This window comes from Lytechinus variegatus, chromosome 13, assembly GCF_018143015.1.
Source record: "Lytechinus variegatus isolate NC3 chromosome 13, Lvar_3.0, whole genome shotgun sequence".
Taxonomy (NCBI): domain Eukaryota; kingdom Metazoa; phylum Echinodermata; class Echinoidea; order Temnopleuroida; family Toxopneustidae; genus Lytechinus; species Lytechinus variegatus.
Window position 1 is genome coordinate 32,806,845 of NC_054752.1, and position 19,850 is coordinate 32,826,694.

The 19,850-nt window shown below is 44.1% G+C and overlaps 1 protein-coding gene across 1 annotated transcript in view; it reads right to left on the bottom strand.

Annotated features, from left to right (window-relative positions):
- LOC121426017 (mucin-2-like) overlaps positions 1-19,850 on the bottom strand; it is a 95,806-nt gene that overhangs the window by 12,556 nt on the left and 63,400 nt on the right. The window contains exons 31-37 of the mRNA XM_041622146.1: positions 7,234-19,272; positions 6,128-6,349; positions 3,985-4,316; positions 2,768-2,912; positions 1,994-2,137; positions 1,338-1,406; positions 554-715 (exon numbers count right to left, since the gene is read on the bottom strand). Coding sequence (XP_041478080.1) covers positions 554-715; positions 1,338-1,406; positions 1,994-2,137; positions 2,768-2,912; positions 3,985-4,316; positions 6,128-6,349; positions 7,234-19,272 — 13,113 coding nt within the window. The remainder of the gene's footprint in view (positions 1-553; positions 716-1,337; positions 1,407-1,993; positions 2,138-2,767; positions 2,913-3,984; positions 4,317-6,127; positions 6,350-7,233; positions 19,273-19,850) is intronic.

Here is a 19,850-nt window from a genome sequence, read left to right on the forward strand (position 1 = left end):
ATAATTATTGGTGATGGTGATTGGTGATTTTTTACCTGATTGCTAAGAAAGCATGAATGCTTGTAAGCAAGCAACCAGAGGACCGACGGCTTAAGGTCCTCTCCGAAGGACCTGGTACTGAGGATTAATGCCTTACCAAAGGGCACTAGCGCACCAAGTGGGAATCGAACCGGGTCACCGGAATACGAATCCCCCGCTCTGCCGACTGAGCTATCGCACCTCCTCATTATGAATGATTTGAGAGCCAAATGAGCTGAAATTTGATATTTCTACCATTATTGATTTATGTAACAATTGGCTTTCCATACTTAAACCACAACTTTAAACCTGAGTTTAAGTTAATCCCGACTTCAGAATACAGGCAAATGTATATCAAAAATTTCCAAAAAAGGAGTGACTTCTTTAAAAAAAAGGTAGATGGCAGGCCTGGAACTGTGGGTCAGGTCAATCTGCAGACAGGGGCGGTGTGCAGACTTGAGGCACCACACCATCAGCCCATACAATAATTCAAAAATAAATTTGTGATATGTAGGCCACCTTCCTCAGAACTTACTTGGACAAGCAGCAGTGTTGCAGTACTCTTCTTGATGAGAATCTGAAACCTCATTGCCACAGTAGCTGTTTGCGGCAGACCTGTCCCTGTACTTGGTCCCAACACCACATGTCACTGTACATGTAGACCAGTCACTCCAAGGGTTCCAGGAACAACTCGGTCCTGTAAATCACATTACAAAGTATTACAGTCACAATCACATTGGATGCATTTCTCTCTTTTAAAAAAATGTGATGTAAATTAGCTGTAGCAATTTTCAAATGTATAATTCCTTAATTGGACTGGTCCTGACATGAACCCAGGGACACTTATCTGCCATTAGGCCACATATAGAAATTTAGAAAAACATTAGTTTGTGCACTGAATTTCATATTGTTCTTCAATAGAATGAGCAATATAAACAGAATCTGCTCAAAATTATTAATCTTTTCATTACTGATTAGACCAAATATGCATGTAGACTGGTCACACGATCTCCCGGTTACAGGCACAGCTTGCGTAGGCCAAGTCAAGCTATGAAGAATACAGTATATGGAGGTATTGTTCAATGTAATAATGTAGAATATTGTAGCTTACCACAATATTCTTTGAAATTGAAGCAAATAACATTTTATTTCAAGGAATCTATTTCATATAATAGCTACAGGCCTCCTTCAGTCTATAAAAACCACAGATTTATAAATCCTAGATGGCTGTCCTATTATCACTTTCAATGCCAGGAAAGTACTTTATTTGCCCTTATCAGTATGGTATTAAAAAATATTACATAGGTATTGTGTCATACCTGTAGTAGATTCTGTGGTATACAAGGATGTTGTTTCCATAGTAGTTGGTGGTAATGTTGTGGTAGTACCTGTATTTTACACAAGTGAGAAAAGTTACATATATAGCATAAAAAATTCTAGTTTGTCAATATCGAATAAGTAAAAACATACACAGACAGGCAAGATATTTAGTAAAAACAAACTCTTAGCCCTCTACAATGCATATTGCAAAGTTAAATCTGTTGGACCCTCTTAAAGATTATTTAGCCACTGCAGAAATGGATATGGTCAACTAAAAGAATCTCATGTCATGAATACCCTTTAAAGCATTAAAAAAATGTTTCATAGGTAATTGGTTTTATACCAGCTTGGCGTTTACCAGCAAAATGCTGTCCTGCTGAGTTCCTACGGGAGTTACCACAAACAGAAACAGAAAAATAATGTACAGCAACAAATTATGTATGTACACGATGTGATGCACACAATATAAGATTATAAAAAATGTCTGGTCAACACTGACACTAGCTCTTTTGTTCACGTAGAATGTCAACCAGAGAAACCAGAAGCAAGCCATCTTTCATGACGGTGGTAGCCCAAAGCAGGGAAACAGATGTGGGTATATTTTGTCATGTAGGGATGGGAGAAAATGATGCTGTGAATCTACGGACAAACATACCACACATGGCCTCATCTGAACAGTCGGCACAGTCACAAGTTCCTTGGCAAACCTTGTCTCCAGGCAAACAGGCTCCATCATTACAGGTAAACTCATCATTGAAGCATTGCCGTGTGGTGACAACTGGTACTGTTGGGGTGGGACCTGTAAGAGAAGAGAGGGAGGGTTGGATAAACATTATTGGGCTTAGTTATCAGAAACTTTAATCTGTCTATTGAGATAATTCGATTTTAGAAATCCTTCTCATACCTCACATCTGATAATCCCCCTTCCCTGAGACTAAACACAAAGAACCATTCAATCTGTCTTACACCAAACATTACCTTATTACACCTACCACTATCCAAATCCCCACACTCCAACCCACTCAAACCATCATCCAACTTCAGACCCCATCCCCCTCTTAACACTTTCAAACTTCAGAACAAGTACCACTCTTAACACCATTCCACATCTAACACACTCATGTTCATATAATACTATCTAAATCCTGACACCAAACACCAGACACCATCTCACTCCAAACACCTTCCAATCCCTGATGATATCTGCTAGGAATATTGGCTTTCTGGTGTTATCCCACTCTGACACCATCCATCTACAGAAATCCTCCAACTTAAGATACCACCAATCAAAATAAAGACTGAAGTGGTTAGTTAATAAATAGAGCAAATGTGTCTACCTGTTATTGTTAATTCCAATTGTTACATCTCATAGTTTATTGTCTTTCTACATTATGCCCTTAATTAACAGACATACCAACAATGAACTTACCTTCTAGCTCACAGCCAATGAGTTCCAGCCTCATGGTGGGACGGTTGTTATACTCCAGAGGGTAGATGCGAATGTAACGTCCCACAAGACTAACTGGGAACAATATTTCATTTTCAGAATCAGCATCAGAACTTCCAGGGAATATCTGAACAGGAAACAGAAGAAGAGACATGGCGTTATCAAGCCTCATCCAAGACTTCAGGACAAAATCTTGCTACACACTCTCCACATATCTTGACCCTACTATGTAACTGCACTAATGATTGTACATCAAATGTGGAAAGGACCATCAAGTATTTTGAGCTGGACTGGATCTTCACATGCCCAGAACAAACCTGCCTAAAAACATCATATTCTTTGGTAGGTCAGCATCCTTGGACTTTTCTAATCATTCAACTTTGTAATTTCTAACAACCTTGAGACCTTCATATTTGAACTAGACCTATCTTTCCTACCAACTGTGGAAGTGTTTGAGATACTGTTGGAACCAGCACCTTTTAATGTTTCTAAGAGATAAAAAGTTCTACAAAAATTATGTTCATCATCATCATCATCATCTTCTTCTTTTTTTAGCATTGCATTCATATTTTGTGGGATATATATAACAATCAAGAAAAAATATATCAGAGGATTTATTTACCCAGTTCAAACAGATTTGGTGAAAAGTACAGAATCACCTTAAAGGGGAAGTTCACCCTGAAGAAAACTTTGTTGTAAAAATTGCCGAAAAAATAATGAAAAATATTGGTGAAGGTTTGAGGAAAATCCACTAAAGAGTAAGGAAGTTGTTAGAGTTCAAAGTTTTGGATTTGTGACGTCATAAACGAGCAGCTGCCCCATGTGTGTAATATAAAATGCATGAATTTCAATTTTTGTATGGTTCTTGATGACTTACTTTTGTTTTCTATTCATGATTGGGTGTGAAATGATTTGTCTATTGATATACAAAAGGTACAGAGAAAACCATTTTCAATTTTCTGAGAAAATGACATTTCATTGACTTTTTACCATTCACTATGTAGGAATGCTGCTCGCATATGACGTCACAAATCAAATAATTGAAATTCTAACTTTTTAATTATTTAATGAATTTTTCTCAAACCTTTGGCAATATTTTTTATTATTTTTTCCGCTATTTTTACAATAAACTTTTTGTCAGGGTGAACTTCCCCTTTAATCAGTTCCCACAAATACAAAAGAGCATTTCAAATGCTGACCTTAATGTTTCCATTTGGTTCTGTGACATTCAAAAAGTTGCTCTCTTCAAGACTGAAAGCCACTGCAAACGTCTTGACGAATTCATCCCCATCCTGTCCACCTCCTTGAAGGACCACTCCTGAAACCTGCTTTATCTGCTTGAGGTCAAAGGTCACATATGGCAAGGTGTCAGCAGCATCAGGCGACCAACCCACGTGTCCATTTGAGTCCGGTCCACTGTTCAGACGGATGTTATCCAAGGAGCTTGCGTCCCCCACTGAAGTGGCATTGATGTCCTCAAGTTCTATAGTTCCACTTTCAAGTCCTAGTGGCTCATGGCAGCTGGAAGAAACTACCAATGAAAGGAAAAATGATGAGACAGATATGTTTTTTATGGGAGAATTGTTTCACAAAGATTGAAGTCTGAATTAAAAATTACATTTAAATTCCAAGTTGCATGTGATATCATGAAATAACGCCAAACTGGTCAAATCACGTTCATGGGACATGACCAACTGCATATTTATCAATCATTGGTTTTTGCTTATAACACTTTTACTACTACAGGGCCCAAATTCTGGAACAGCCTAAATAATGTACTGGTTGATAGCCCCTCTCTCAATTCTTTCAAACGTAAGCTTAAGTTACAACTCTTAGAGAGGTACAATGCTGGATCATACCCTTAGCTCGATCAACTATATCTTTAAATTCTGTTAAAACTTGTTCTCCTAAGTTATGGAATAACCTCCCCTCTGACACAAAATCCAGTTCAACTCTTTTAGGTTCAAGAGACTTATCAGAAAATTATTAACATGTGCTTAAAAAACTTTCAGTCAATTATTTGTTTTTACCTCATTGAAAGTCCTCTTCCCCCTTTTTTGCAGCTGTTGTATCAGTGTACTTAATGTAATTACTATTATTTGTTGTATATATTTTTAGTGTACATTTTAACTTGGTGGCCCCTTTTTATAAGCTCTGCTTTCTCCGGGGTCACCAAACCATCATTCTATTGTTATATTAAGTATTTGTATAATTATCTATATTGGTATGTATTTATGTAATTGTTTGTACCTGATGATGGCTGAATAAATAACTTGAATTGAAAAATTATAATTATGTTTTTATATTCTCTTTTTCTTATACTCTATCATTTATCCCTTGACCCCCCTCCGTCCTTTTGGTAGTTTTTCATTTTATCTTACTATCTTTGTTTGTATTCTTTTCTACTCCATCATTTTCTGGTAACTTGATGCCTTTTGATAAAGTTTGTGTATAACAACCAATGTAATAGATATGTATCCATTTCCACATTTTTTCCCCAAAAATGTCTCCAAATGGGAGCCTAATTTTCTACAAGCTCTGTTTTTAATTTAGGCTCTTCACTTGTTTTACATTTTGTAGTGTACCTTCTGATAAATACATATGTAAGATAATTTGATCATTGACACACCATGTTTACAAATATATTTGTTATGTATATTATGTTATTTGTTTTAAATATAGAATAAATGAATACAAATGTAATGATTAGCACTGTAGCATGACTTTAAATCAACTCTATTCTATATGAAACAACCCCAGGTTGTGAAATAAAAACAAGTGTTTTAATCAAAAAGTCTATATTCCCCCAAAATCTACAAATGCCTTAGCTCTCTGATTTATTTCTTAATGAAAAATTTACCTCTGAAACTAAGCATTACCGTATTTGTTTGCAATTATGTAACACTATGACTACTGCATTAGGGTACCTCACAAATTCATGTAAATAGGCATTGCCCTTCCCACTTGCAATATTTTGGGAGGCGCTTTCCCCAAATACACTGGGCAGGATACCTGACAAATGCTGAAGCAAGAAGTAGTTTAGATATTTCTCAAGTTTTATGAATTCTAGGTGGGGGGGGGGGGAATGATGAAACCCTTTTTTTTGTTGCATATTTCCTTACACGGCCTATGTGAATGGCATGATTTTTACATCATATGTTAGACCACTAACATTATGTTTTATACAGTATATTATTCTTTTTTTTTTATATATATTTGTGGTATGTTCATTGGGTAGAACGACTATTACCCTGCTTAGTTATAGTTAAATATGTACATGTATGATAGAGCACGATATCCAAGATCTGATTACTCCCCCCTTCCTCAAAAGCTACAAATTACCTGTGGTAATTTCCTGACTAGTGGTAACTGTCGTGGTGGTACTTGTGGTATACAGCACAACTGGAGTTGTAGCATTCTGACTTAATGTTGTTGAATAGACTGTAGTTGTGGTCTCAGTTGTAGGGCTGATCGTTGGTGGCAATGTAGAATACACACCTTGTGTTGTGGCAGACATAGATGGTGTTGAAATGGTTGTTGTAACTGAAGATGTGGTTGTCACGACTAGTAAAACAAAGTAGAAGAAAAATACAACACTACATAATAATGGGTATTTAGAGGCACTAAAAACAAAAAGTACCATAGCGCGTACAAAAGTAGGAAACAATTTAATATTTGCAATGATTACTACAATATTCAAGATAAAAAGGAAAATATTAATCATTGAGGAAAAAGCATGTCTTAAGGGATGATTTGAAGCCAAGAACACTGGAAACATTTCTTATTGAAAGAGGGATAGCATTCCAAGTCTTGGCAGCTGCTACAGCAAACCGTTTTTCGGCAGAGGAGAGTTTTGACAAGGGAATGCAAAGTCTGCATGTGTCAGTGATTGAACGAAGATTACGAGAGGGTGTGTATAATTTGATGGTATTATTAAGATATTCAGGTGCTAATTGATTTAGAGTTTTGTATACATATAAACAGACTTTAAACTGAATGCGTTGGAATAGAGGTAACCAGTGGAGTTCCTTAAGTAGGGGTGTAGTATGAGTTCGTGAATGATTCACTTTTTTTAATGTTTGGAAATAGTCATGCCTTCAAAATGACTTTTAATCACGATTTTGTGCCCTGAAAACTGAGTCTGGTATGTGCAAGTTTCAAGGAAAGATTTAAAAAAAATACAACTTTTGCAATGGCAGCATATTTGCTCTCATGGACTTCAGATAATTCATGTTAAAAAAGAATGAGAATGACTGGGACATGTTAAATGAAAGACACTTGATAAGATTTTACTATTTGAGAACCTAAAGAGATCATTTTGATGGGATTTGAAAAAATAGCACTGTTGTCCCTCTTACTTGAGATTATGGGCTAAAATCATTCAAAAGCAAGGATCTTTTATAAAAAATAGGATTTGTGTAAAATAAAAGTGACCAGCATTTTCTTACCACATCCTCTTTCATCGGAATAATCGCCACAGTCATTGATGCCATCACAGAGTTGACTGTCCGGACCACTCAGAACACAATTTCCATTATCACATTGAAATTGACCAACTTGGCACGCAGTAGGCGTCGTTCCTGTTGATGTTGTGATTTCAGTAATTGTCACTATTGGTGTTGTGACAACCGGAGTTGTGATGGCAGAAGTGGATACTACAGGTGTAGTCACAAAAGTTGTCAATTCCGGAGTAGTTACAGCTGGTGTAGTCACTGCAGGTGTAGTTACTACAGGAGTTGTTAATGCAGGTGTTGTCACTGCCGGGGTGGTTACTGCTGGTGTAGTCACTGCAGGAGTGGTTACTGCAGGTGTAGTAACTGCAGGGGTAGTTACTGCAGGTGTTGTCACTGCAGGAGTTGTCACTGCAGGAGTGGTTACTGCTGGTGTCGTTACTGCAAGGGTAGTTACTGCAGGTGTAGTTACTGCAGGAGTTGTTAATGCAGGTGTTGTCACTGCAGGGGTGGTTACTGCTGGGGTAGATATTGCAGGGGTAGTCACTGCCGATGTAGTTACTGCAGGAGTGGTCACTGCAGAAGTGGTTACTGCAGGTGTATTCACTGCAGGAGTGGTAACTGGTGGTGTAGTCACTGCAGGAGTGGTTAATGCAGGTGTTGTCGCTGCAGGAGTGGTTACTGCAGGAGTTGTCACTGCAGGAGTTGTCACTGCAGGAGTGGTTACTGCAGGTGTAGCAACTGCAGGAGTGGTTACTGCTGGTGTCGTTACTGCAGGGGTAGTTACTGCTGGTGTAGTCACTGCCGAAGTGGTTACTGCTGGGGTAGATATTGCAGGGGTAGTCACTGCTGATGTAGTTACTGCAGGAGTGGTTACTGCAGACGTAGTCACTGCCAGAGTGGTTATTGCAGGTGTAGTCACTGCAGGAGTGGTCACTGCTGGTGTAGTAACTGCAAGAGTGGTTACTGGTGGTGTCATTGATGCAGGGGTAGTTACTGCTGGTGTAGTTACTGCAGGTGTTGTCACTGCAGGGGGTGTTACTGCTGGTGTAGTCACTGCCGAAGTGGTTACTGCTGGGGTAGATATTGCAGGGGTAGTCACTGCCGATGTAGTTACTGCAGGAGTGGTTACTGCAGGTGTAGTCACTGCCAGAGTGGTTATTGCAGGTGTAGTCACCGCCGGAGTGGTTATTGCAGGTGTAGTCACTGCAGGAGTGGTCACTGCTGGTGTAGTAACTGCAAGAGTGGTTACTGCTGGTGTCGTTACTGCAGGGGTAGTTACTGCTGGTGTAGTTACTGCAGGTGTTGTCACTGCAGGGGTGGTTACTGCTGGTGTAGTCACTGCCGAAGTGGTTACTGCTGGGGTAGATATTGCAGGGGTAGTGACTGCCGATGTAGTTACTGCAGGAGTGGTTACTGCAGGTGTAGTCACTGCCAGAGTGGTTATTGCAGGTGTAGTCACTGCCGGAGTGGTTATTGCAGGTGTAGTCACTGCAGGAGTGGTTACTGCTGGTGTAGTCAATGCCGAAGTCGATACTGCTGGGGTAGATATTGCAGGGGTAGTCACTGCTGATGTAGTTACTGCAGGAGTGGTTTCGGCTGGTGTAGTCAAGGCAGGAGTAGTTACTGCAGTGGTAGACAATTCAGGTAGTGTATAGACTGGAAGAGTAGTTGTATGACCATTTTCAAGTATTTCTGTGACAGCTGATGTAGAAACAGGAGTTGTCACTACTGGTGTTGTCACTGCCAGAGTGGTTACTGCTGGTGTAGTTACTGCCAGAGTGGTTACTACTGGGGTAGTTAAGGCTGGTGTAGTCACTGCCGGAGTGGTTACTGCTGGGGTAGATATTGCAGGGGTAGTCACTTCTGGAGTGGTTACTGCCAGTGTAGTCACTGCAGGAGTGGTTACTGCCAGTGTAGTCACTGCATGAGTGGTTACTGGAGGAGTGGTTACTGCTGGTGTAGTTACTGCAGGAGTGGTTACTGCTGGTGTAGTTACTGCTTGAGTGGTTACTGCCGGTGTTGTCACTGCTGGTGTAGTCACTGCTGGAGTGGTCACTGCTAGTGTAGTCACTGCTGGTGTAGTTACTGCAGGAGTGGTTACTGCTGGTGTGGTTACTGCAGGAGTGGTTACTGCTGGTGTTGTCACTGCAGGTGTTGTTACTGCTGGTGTAGTCACTGGTGGAGTGGTTACTGCTGTTGTTGTTACTGCTGGAGTGGTTAGAGCTGGTGTAGTCACTGCTGGAGTGGTGACAGCAGGCGTTGTCACAGCAGGGGTTGTAAGTTCTGGGGATGAGGAAGGTGTCATGTAAGCCGTTGTTGGTGATTCAGTTGAATAGGGTGTCACTATTTCTGTAGTGCTGGATGATGCACTTGTCATCATTGGACTTGTGCTAACAGTGGGAGGTTGTAAGGTGGTCTGAGTAATTACCACAGGAGTAGAAGCAGTGTAAATTATTGGTGTTGCATGAGTAGTGTATTGTGAATCTGTCAAAATCTTTGGAGATGGTGTTTGAGAAGTAGTATGACTCGTGACTTCTTTTGTTGTTTCATATCCCATGGGGGATGAGGATGGGGTAAGGTATGCAGTACTTGAAGATGGCTTTGGTGTTGTAACAGCATAAGTAGTTGCTGCAGGAGTAGTCAATGCAGGAGTGGTTAGTGCTGGTGTAGTAACTGCAGGGGAGGTTACTGGAAGAGTGGTTATTGCAGGAGTGGTTACTGCTGGTGTAGTCACTGCTTGAGTGGTTACTGCTGGTGTAGTCACTGCTGGAGTGGTTACTACTGGTGTAGTTACTGTAGGAGTGGTTACTGCTGGTGTAGTCACTGCTGGAGTGGTTACTGCTGGTGTAGTCAAGGCAGGAGTGGTTACTACTGGTGTAGTTACTGTAGGAGTGGTTACTGCTGGTGTAGTTACTGCTGGAGTGGTCACGGCAGGAGTGGTTACTGCTGGTGTAGTCACTGCTGGAGTGGTTACTGCTGGTGTAGTCACTGCAGGAGTGGTTACTGCTGGTGTTGTCAAGGCAGGAGTAGTTACTGCAGTGGTAGACAATTCAGGTAATGTATATACTGGAAGAGTAGTTGTATGACCATTTTCCAGTATTTCTGTGACAGCTGATGTAGAAACAGGAGTTGTCACTACTTTTGAGGTCACTGCCGGAGTGGTTACTGCAGGTGTTGTCACTGCAGGAGTGGTTACTGCTGATGTTATAATTACAGGGGTAGTCACTGCCGGTGTAGTTACTGCAGGTGTAGTTACTACAGGAGTGGTTACTGCTGGTGTAGTCACTGCTGGAGTGGTTACTGCTGGTGTAGTCACTGCAGGAGTGGTTACCGCTGGGGTAGTCACTGCTGAAGTGGTTACTGCTGTTGTAGATGCCGCAGGAGTGGTTACTGCTGGTGTAGTCAATACCGGAGTGGTTACTGCTGGTGTTGTTACTGCCGGAGTGGTTACTGCTGGTGTAGTCACTGCTGCTGTTGTTACAGCAGGTGTTGTTACTGCTGGTGTAGTCACTGCTGGTGTAGTCACTGCTGGTGTAGTCACTGCAGGAGTGGTTACTCCTGGTGTTGTTACTGCCGGAGTGGTTACTGCTGGTGTTGTTACTGCCAGAGTGGTTACTGCTGGTGTAGTCACTGCTAGTGTTGTTACGGCAGGTGTTGTTACTGCTGGTGTAGTCACTACAGGAGTGGTTACTGCTGGTGTTGTTACTGCCGGAGTGGTTACTGCTGGAGTTGTTACTGCTGGTGTTGTTACTGCCAGTGTTGTTACTGCTGGTGTAGTCACTGCTGGAGTGCTTATTGCTGGTGTAGTCACTGCAGGAGTGGTTTCTGCCGGTGTTGTCACTGCCGGAGTGGTTATTGCTTGTGTTGTCACTGCCGGGGTGGTTACTGTTGGTGTTGTCACTGCTGCAGTGGTTACTGCTGGTGTAGTCACTGCTGGTGTAGTTTCTGCTTGAGTGGTTACTGGTGGTGTAGTCACTGCTGGTGTAGTCACTGCAGGAGTGGTTACTGCTGGTGTAGTCACTACCGGAGTGGTTACTGCTGGTGTTGTTACTGCCGGAGTGGTTACTGCTGGTGTAGTCACTGCTGCTGTTGTTACGGCCGGAGTGGTTACTGCTGGAGTAGTCACTGCTGGTGTTGTTACGGCAGGTGTTGTTACTGCTGGTGTAGTCACTGCAGGAGTGGTTACTGCTGGTGTTGTTACTGCTGGAGTGGTTACTGCTGAAGTTGTTACTGCTGGTGTTGTTGCTGCCGGAGTGGTTACTGCTGGTGTTGTTACTGCCGGAGTGGTTACTGCTGGTGTAGTCACTGCTGCTGTTGTTACGGCAGGTGTTGTTACTGCTGGTGTAGTCACTGCAGGAGTGGTTACTGCCGGTGTTGTCACTGCTTGTGTAGTCACTGCTGGAGTGCTTATTGCTGGTGTAGTCACTGCAGGAGTGGTTTCTACCGGTGTTGTCACTGCCAGAGTGGTTACTGCTCGAGTTGTTACTGCTGGTGTGGTTACTGCAGGAGTGGTTACTGCTGGTGTTGTCACTGCAGGTGTTGTTACTGCTGGTGTAGTCACTGGTGGAGTGGTTACTGCTGGTGTTGTTACTGCTGGAGTGGTTAGAGCTGGTGTAGTCACTGCTGGAGTGGTGACAGCAGGCGTTGTCACAGCAGGGGTCGTAACTTCTGGGGATGAGGAAGGTGTCATGTAAGCCGTTGTTGATGATTCAGTTGAATAGGGTGTCACTATTTCTGTAGTGCTGGATGATGCACTTGTCACCATTGGACTTGTGCTAACAGTGGGAGGTTGTAAGGTGGTCTGAGTAATTACCACAGGAGTAGAAGCAGTGTAAATTATTGGTGTTGCATGAGTAGTGTATTCTGAATCTGTCAAAATCTTTGGAGATGGCGTTTGAGAAGTAGTATGACTCGTTACTTCTTTCGTTGTTTCATATCCAATGGGGGATGAGGATGGGGTAAGGTATGCAGTACTTGAAGATGGCTTTGGTGTTGTAACAGCATAAGTAGTTGCTGCAGGAGTAGTCAATGCAGGAGTGGTTAGTGCTGGTGTAGTAACTGCAGGGGAGGTTACTGGAAGAGTGGTTACTGCAGGAGTGGTTACTGCTGGTGTAGTCATTGCCGGAGTGGTTACTGCTGGTGTAGTCACTGCTGAAGTGGTTACTGCTGGTGTAGTTACTGCAGGAGTGGTCACTGCAGGAGTGGTTACTGCTGGTGTTGTTACTGCTGGAGTGGTTACTGCTGAAGTTGTTACTGCTGGTGTTGTTGCTGCCGGAGTGGTTACTGCTGGTGTTGTTACTGCCGGAGTGGTTACTGCTGGTGTAGTCACTGCTGAAGTGGTTACTGCTGGTGTAGTTACTGCAGGAGTGGTTACTGCTGGTGTAGTTACTGCCGGAGTGGTTACTGCTGGTGTAGTCACTGCTGAAGTGGTTACTGCTGGTGTAGTTACTGCAGGAGTGGTTACTGCTGGTGTAGTTACTGCCGGAGTGGTTACTGCAGGAGTGGTTACTGCTGGTGTACTTACTGCAGAAGTGGTTACTGCTGGTGTAGTCACTGCTGGAGTGGTTACTGCCAGTGTAGTCACTGCAGGAGTGGTTACTGCTGGTGTTGTCAAGGCAGGAGTAGTTACTGCAGTGGTAGACGATTCAGGTAGTGTATATACTGGAAGAGTAGTTGTATGACCATTTTCCAGTATTTCTGTGACAGCTGATGAAGAAACAGGAGTTGTTACTACTGGTGATGTCACTGCAGGAGTGGTTACTGCTGGTGTAGTCATTGCCAGAGTGGTTACTGCTGATGTAGTAATTACAAGGGCAGTCACTGCCGGTGTAGTTACTGCTGGAGTTGTTACTGCTGGTGTAGTTACTGCTGGAGTGGTTACTGCTGGTGTAGTGACTGCTGGAGTGGTTACTGCTGAAGTAGTCACTGCAGGAGTTGTTACTGCCGGTGATGTCACTGCCGGAGTGGTTACTGCTGGTGTTGTCACTGCTGTAGTCACTGCAGGAGTGGTTACTGCCGGTGTTGTTACTGCTTGTGTAGTCACTGCTGCAGTGGTTATTGCTGGTGTAGTTACTGCAGGAGTGGTTACTGCTGGTGTAGTCACTGCAGGAGTGGTTACTGCCAGTGTTGTCACTGCTTGTGTAGTCACTGCTGGAGTGCTTATTGCTGGTGTAGTCACTGCAGGAGTGGTTTCTGCCGGTGTTGTTACTGCCAGTGTTGTCACTGCTTGTGTAGTCACTGCTGGAGTGCTTATTGCTGGTGTAGTCACTGCAGGAGTGGTTTCTGCCGGTGTTGTCACTGCCTGAGTGGTTACTGCTGGTGTTGTCACTGCTCCAGTGGTTACTGCCGGTGTTGTCACTGCCGGAGTGGTTACTGCTGGTGTTGTTACTGCCAGAGTGGTTACTGCTGGTGTTGTTACTGCTGGTGTGGTTACTGCAGGAGTTGTTACTGCTGGTGTAGTCACTGCAGGAGTGGTTACTGCTGGTGTTGTCACTGCAGGTGTTGTTACTGCTGGTGTAGTCACTGGTGGAGTGGTTACTGCTGGTGTTGTCACTGCCGGAGTGGTTACTGCTGGTGTAGTTACTGCAGGAGTGGTTACTGCTGGTGTAGTTACTGCCAGAGTGGTTACTGCAGGAGTGGTTACTGCTGGTGTACTTACTGCAGAAGTGGTTACTGCTGGTGTAGTCACTGCTGGAGTGGTTACTGCCAGTGTAGTCACTGCAGGAGTGGTTACTGCTGGTGTTGTCAAGGCAGGAGTAGTTACTGCAGTGGTAGATGATTCAGGTAGTGTATATACTGGAAGAGTAGTTGTATGACCATTTTCCAGTATTTCTGTGACAGCTGATGTAGAAACAGGAGTTGTTACTATTGGTGATGTCACTGCCGGAGTGGTTACTGCAGGAGTGGTTACTGCTGGTGTAGTCATTGCCGGAGTGGTTACTGCTGATGTAGTAATTACAGGGGTAGTCACTGCCGGTGTAGTTACTGCAGGTGAAGTTACTGCAGGAGTGGTGACAGCAGGCGTTGTCACAGCAGGGGTTGTAACTTCTGGGGATGAGGAAGGTGTCATGTAAGCCGTTGTTGATGATTCAGTTGAATAGGGTGTCACTATTTCTGTAGTGCTGGATGATGCACTTGTCACCATTGGACTTGTGCTAACAGTGGGAGGTTGTAAGGTGGTCTGAGTAATTACCACAGGAGTAGAAGCAGTGTAAATTATTGGTGTTGCATGAGTAGTGTATTCTGAATCCGTCAAAATCTTTGGAGATGGCGTTTGAGAAGTAGTATGACTCGTTACTTCTTTCGTTGTTTCATATCCAATGGGGGATGAGGATGGGGTAAGGTATGCAGTACTTGAAGATGGCTTTGGAGTTGTAACAGCATAAGTAGTTGCTGCAGGAGTGGTCAATGCAGGAGTGGTTAGTGCTGGTGTAGTAACTGCAGGGGAGGTTACTGGAAGAGTGGTTACTGCAGGAGTGGTTACTGCTGGTGTAGTTACTGCAGGAGTGGTTACTGCTGGTGTAGTTACTGCCAGAGTGGTTACTGCAGGAGTGGTTACTGCAGGAGTGGTTACTGCTGGTGTAGTCATTGCCGGAGTGGTTACTGCTGATGTAGTAATTACAGGGGTAGTCACTGCCGGTGTAGTTACTGCAGGTGTAGTTACTGCAGGAGTGGTTACTGCTGGTGTAGTGACTGCTGGAGTGGTTACTGCTGGTGTAGTGACTGCTTGAGTGGTTACTGCTGGCGTAGTCACTGCAGGAGTTGTTACTGCCGGTGTTGTCACTGCCGAAGTGGTTACTGCTGGTGTTGTCACTGCTGGTGTAGTCACTGCAGGAGTGGTTACTGCCGGTGTTGTTACTGCTGGTGTAGTCACTGCTGCAGTGGTTATTGCTGGTGTAGTCACTGCAGGAGTGGTTACTGCTGGTGTTGTCAAGGCAGGAGTAGTTACTGCAGTGGTAGATGATTCAGGTAATGTATATACTGGAAGAGTAGTTGTATGACCATTTTCCAATATTTCTGTGACAACTGATGTAGAAACAGGAGTTGCCACTACTGGTGAGGTTACTGCCGGAGTGGTTACTGCAGGAGTGGTTACTGCTGGTGTAGTCATTGCCGGAGTGGTTACTGCTGATGTAGTAATTACAGGGGTAGTCACTGCCGGTGTAGTTACTGCAGGTGTAGTTACTGCAGGAGTGGTTAATGCTGGTGTAGTGACTGCTGGAGTGGTTACTGCTGGTGTAGTGACTGCTTGAGTGGTTACTGCTGGCGTAGTCACTGCAGGAGTTGTTACTGCCGGTGTTGTCACTGCCGAAGTGGTTACTGCTGGTGTTGTCACTGCTGGTGTAGTCACTGCAGGAGTGGTTACTGCCGGTGTTGTTACTGCTGGTGTAGTCACTGCTGCAGTGGTTACTGCTGGTGTAGTCACTGCAGGACTGGTTACTGCTGGTGTTGTCAAGGCAGGAGTAGTTACTGCAGTGGTAGACGATTCACGTAGTGTATATACTGGAAGAGTAGTTGTATGACCATTTTCCAGTATTTCTGTGACAGCTGATGTAGAAACAGGAGTTGTCACTACTGGTGAGGTTACTGCCCGAGTGGTAACTGCAGGAGTGCTTACTACTGGTGTAGTCACTGCAGGAGTAGTTACTGCTGGTGTTGTTACTGCTGGTGTAGTCACTGCTGGAGTAGTCACTGCTGGTGTAGTTATTGCAGGAGTGGTTACTGCTGATGTAGTAATTACAGGGGTAGTCACTGCCCGTGTAGTTACTACAGGTGTAGTTACTGCAGGAGTGGTTACTGCTGGTGTAGTCACTGCTGGAGTGGTTACTGCTGGTGTTGTCACTGCAGGAGTTGTTACTGCTGGTGTAGTCACTGCCAGAGTGGTTACTTTTGGTGTTGTCACTACCGGAGTGGTAACTGCTGGTGTTGTTAGTGCCGGAGTGGTTACTGCTGGTGTTGTTACTGCTGGTGATGTTACTGCTGGTGATGTTACTGCCGGAGTGGTTACTGCTGGTGTTGTTACTGCTGGTGTAGTCACTGCATGTGTTGTTACAGCAGGTGTTGTTACTGCTGGTGTTGTTACTGCTGGTGTTGTCACTGCTGTAGTGGTTATTGCAGGTGTAGTCATTGCCTTAGTGGTTACTGCTGGCGTAGTAATTGCAGGGGTTGTTACTGAGTGTGTTGTCAATGCCGGAGTGGTTACTGCTAGTGTAGTCACTGCTGGAGTGGATACTTCCGGTGTTGTCACTACCGGAGTGGTTACTGCTGGTGTTGTTACTGCCGGAGTGGTTACTGCTGAAGTTGTTACTGCTGGTGTTGTTACTGCCGGAGTGGTTACTGCTGGTGTAGTCACTGTTGGTGTTGTTACTGCTGTTGTAGTCACAGCTGGAGTGGTTACAGCAGGTGTGGTCACAAGTGGAGTGGTGAGTGCTGGTGTAGTCACTGCCTTAGTGGTTACTGCTGGCGTAGTAATTTCAGGGGTTGTCACTGCCAGTGTAGTCACAGCTGGAGTGGTTACTGCAGGAGTAGTCACTGCCTTAGTGGTTACAACTGGTGAAGTTACAGCTAGAGTTGTCACAGCCGGAGTGGTTACAGCAGGTGTGGTCACAGTTGGAGTGGTGAGTGCTGGTGTAGTCACTGCCTTAGTGGTTACTGCTGGCGTAGTAATTTCAGGGGTTGTCACTGCCAGTGTAGTCACAGCTGGAGTGGTTACTGCAGGTGTAGTCACTGCCTTAGTGGTTACAACTGGTGAAGTTACAGCTAGAGTTGTCACAGCTGGAGTGGTTACAGCAGGTGTGGTCACAGCTGGAGTGGTGATTGCTAGTGTAGTCACTGCCTTAGTGGTTACTGCTGGCGTAGTAATTTCAGGGGTTGTCACTGCCAGTGTAGTCACAACTGGAGTGGTTACTGCAGGAGTTCTTACTGCAGGTGTAGTCACTGCCTTAGTGGTTACTACTGGTGAAGTTACAGCTAGAGTTGTCACAGCTGGAGTGGTTACAGCAGGTGTGGTCACAGCTGGAGTGGTGAGTGCTGGTGTAGTCACTGCCTTAGTGGTTACTGCTGGTGTAGTTACTGCAGGAGTGGTTTCTGCTGGTGAAGTCGAGGCAGGAGTAGTTACTGCAGTGGTAGACAATTCAGGTAGTGTATACACTGGAAGAGTAGTTGTATGACCATTTTCCAGTATTTCTGTGACAGCTGGTGTAGAAACAGGATTTGTCACTACTGGTGAGGTCACAACTGGAGTGGTTACTATAGGAGTTGTCACAGCAGGAGTGGTTACTGCAGGTGTTGTCACTGCAGGAGTTGTCACTGCTACAGTGGTTACTGCAGGTGTAGTTACAGCTGGAGTAGTGACTGCTGGTGTAGTCCCTGCAGGTGTAGTTATTTCTTCTGTGGTGACAGCAAGCGTTGTCACAGCAGGGGTTATTTCTGGGGATGAGGAAGGTGTCATGTAAGCCGTTGTTGATGATTCAGTTGAATAGGGTGTCACTATTTCTGTAGTGCTGGATGATGCACTTGTCATCATTGGACTTGTGCTAACAGTGGGAGGTTGTAAGGTGGTCTGAGTAACTACCACAGGAGTAGAAGCAGTGTAAATTATTGGTGTTGCATGAGTAGTGTATTCTGAATCTGTCAAAATCTGTGGTGATGGTGTTGGAGAAGTAGTATGACTCGTTACTTCTTTTGTTGTTTCATATGCAATGGGGGATGAGGATGGGGTAACATATGCAGTACTTGAAGATGGCTTTGGTGTTGTAACAGCAAAAGTAGTTGCTGCAGGAGTGGTTAGTGCTGGTGTGGTTACAGCTGGAGTAGTTACTGCAGAAGTAGTCACAGCAGGAGTGGTCACTTCCAGTGTAGTCACTGCTGGAGTGGTTACTTCCGGAGTTGTCTTGGCAGGAGAGGTTACTGCTGGTGTAGTCACTGCAAGAGTGGTCACTGCTGGTGTAGTCACTGCTGGAGTGGTTACAGCAGGCGTAGTCACAGCGGGAGTGGTTATTTCAGGTGTGGTCATTGCCTTAGTGGTTACTGCTGGGGTAGAAATTGAAGGGGTTGTTACTGAGTGTGTGGTTACTGCTGGCGTAGTAATTGCAAGGGTTGTTACTGCTGGAGTGGTTACTGCTGGTGTAGTCACTGCTGGTGTTGTCACTGCAGGAGTGGTCACTGCTGGTGTAGTCACTGCAGGAGTGGTTACTGCTGGTGTTGTCACTGCAGGAGTGGTCACTGCTGGTGTAGTCACTGCAGGAGTGGTTACTGCCGGTGTTGTCAATGCAGGAGTCGTTACTGCTGGTGTAGTCACTGCAGGTGTGGTTACTGCAGGAGTTGTTAATGCCGGAGTGGTTACTTCTTGTGTAGTTACAGCAGGTGTTGTCACAGCAAGGGTTGTCACTGCAGGAGTAGTTACTTCCTGTGTAGTTACCGCAAGTGTTGTCACAGCTGGGGTTGTCAATGCAGGAGTAGTTACTTCTTGTGTAGTTACAGCAGGTGTTGTCACAGCTGGGGTTGTCACTGCAGGAGTAGTTACTTCCTGTGTAGTTACAGCATGGGTTGTCACAGCTCTAGTTGTCACTGCTGGAGTAGTTACTTCTTGTGTGGTTACAGCAGGTGTTGTCACAGCTCTAGTTGTCACTGCAGGAGTAGTTACTTCCTGTGTAGTTACAGCAGGTGTTGTCACAGCTGGGGTTGTCACTGCAGGAGTAGTTACTTCCTGTGTAGTTACAGCAGGTGTTGTCACAGATCGAGTTGTCACTGCAGGAGTAGTTACTTCCTGTGTAGTTACAGCAGGTGTTGTCACAGCTAGGGTTGTCACTGCAGGAGTAGAGGTAATTGTTATTGATGTAGTAGCCTGTGATGTTATCTTTACCGGCACAGTGGTTTGTTGTACGCAACCAAATTCATCAGATCCATTTGGACAATCAGACACTCCATCACAACGTTGTATTGAAAGGATGCAAGAGGACCCTTCTTGGCAACGCCACTGATTCTCTGAGCAACTCGGTTTCGTTGTTTGGGGATGAGGGTGCGGTGTTGTACCTGAAAAAGAAAAGATAAAAGATTATGACATTGCCACTTTCCTTTCCTTCCATCCTACTATAGAGTACGAATATCTATAGAAAGTGATGTATATTATTTTGATCAACACATTGGCATGCATGTGTAAATCCATGACGTCGTACTATTTATGCAGGGGGGGGTCTGAAACAATAGATAACCCCAACTCCCTCGACAATACGTTCGCCACTTGGGTTTGCGCCAATGGTTCCACATTATTCTTTTACAAGTTTCATAACACTACATTCCAGTTTTCAGAGTAACGCTTATGCCATTTGCACCCTATCAAAATTATGCAATGAATCTCTAAAGAAGTACATACATAACCCACTGTATAAACAATAGGGGAATAACAGACATCTGAAGTCAACAGATAATTAGATATAAGCCATTAGTCAACAGATAAATATGCTATACATGTGCCTGTTTGAAATGTTGGCGTGGAATTTACCATTCCAAACAAAACCATACTATGCTGCCATGGGAGAGATTCAGACTGATTTTTTTCATTTGTTTAACAAATTTAACAAATTAATCTCCATTTCCTGAAGAATATTTGA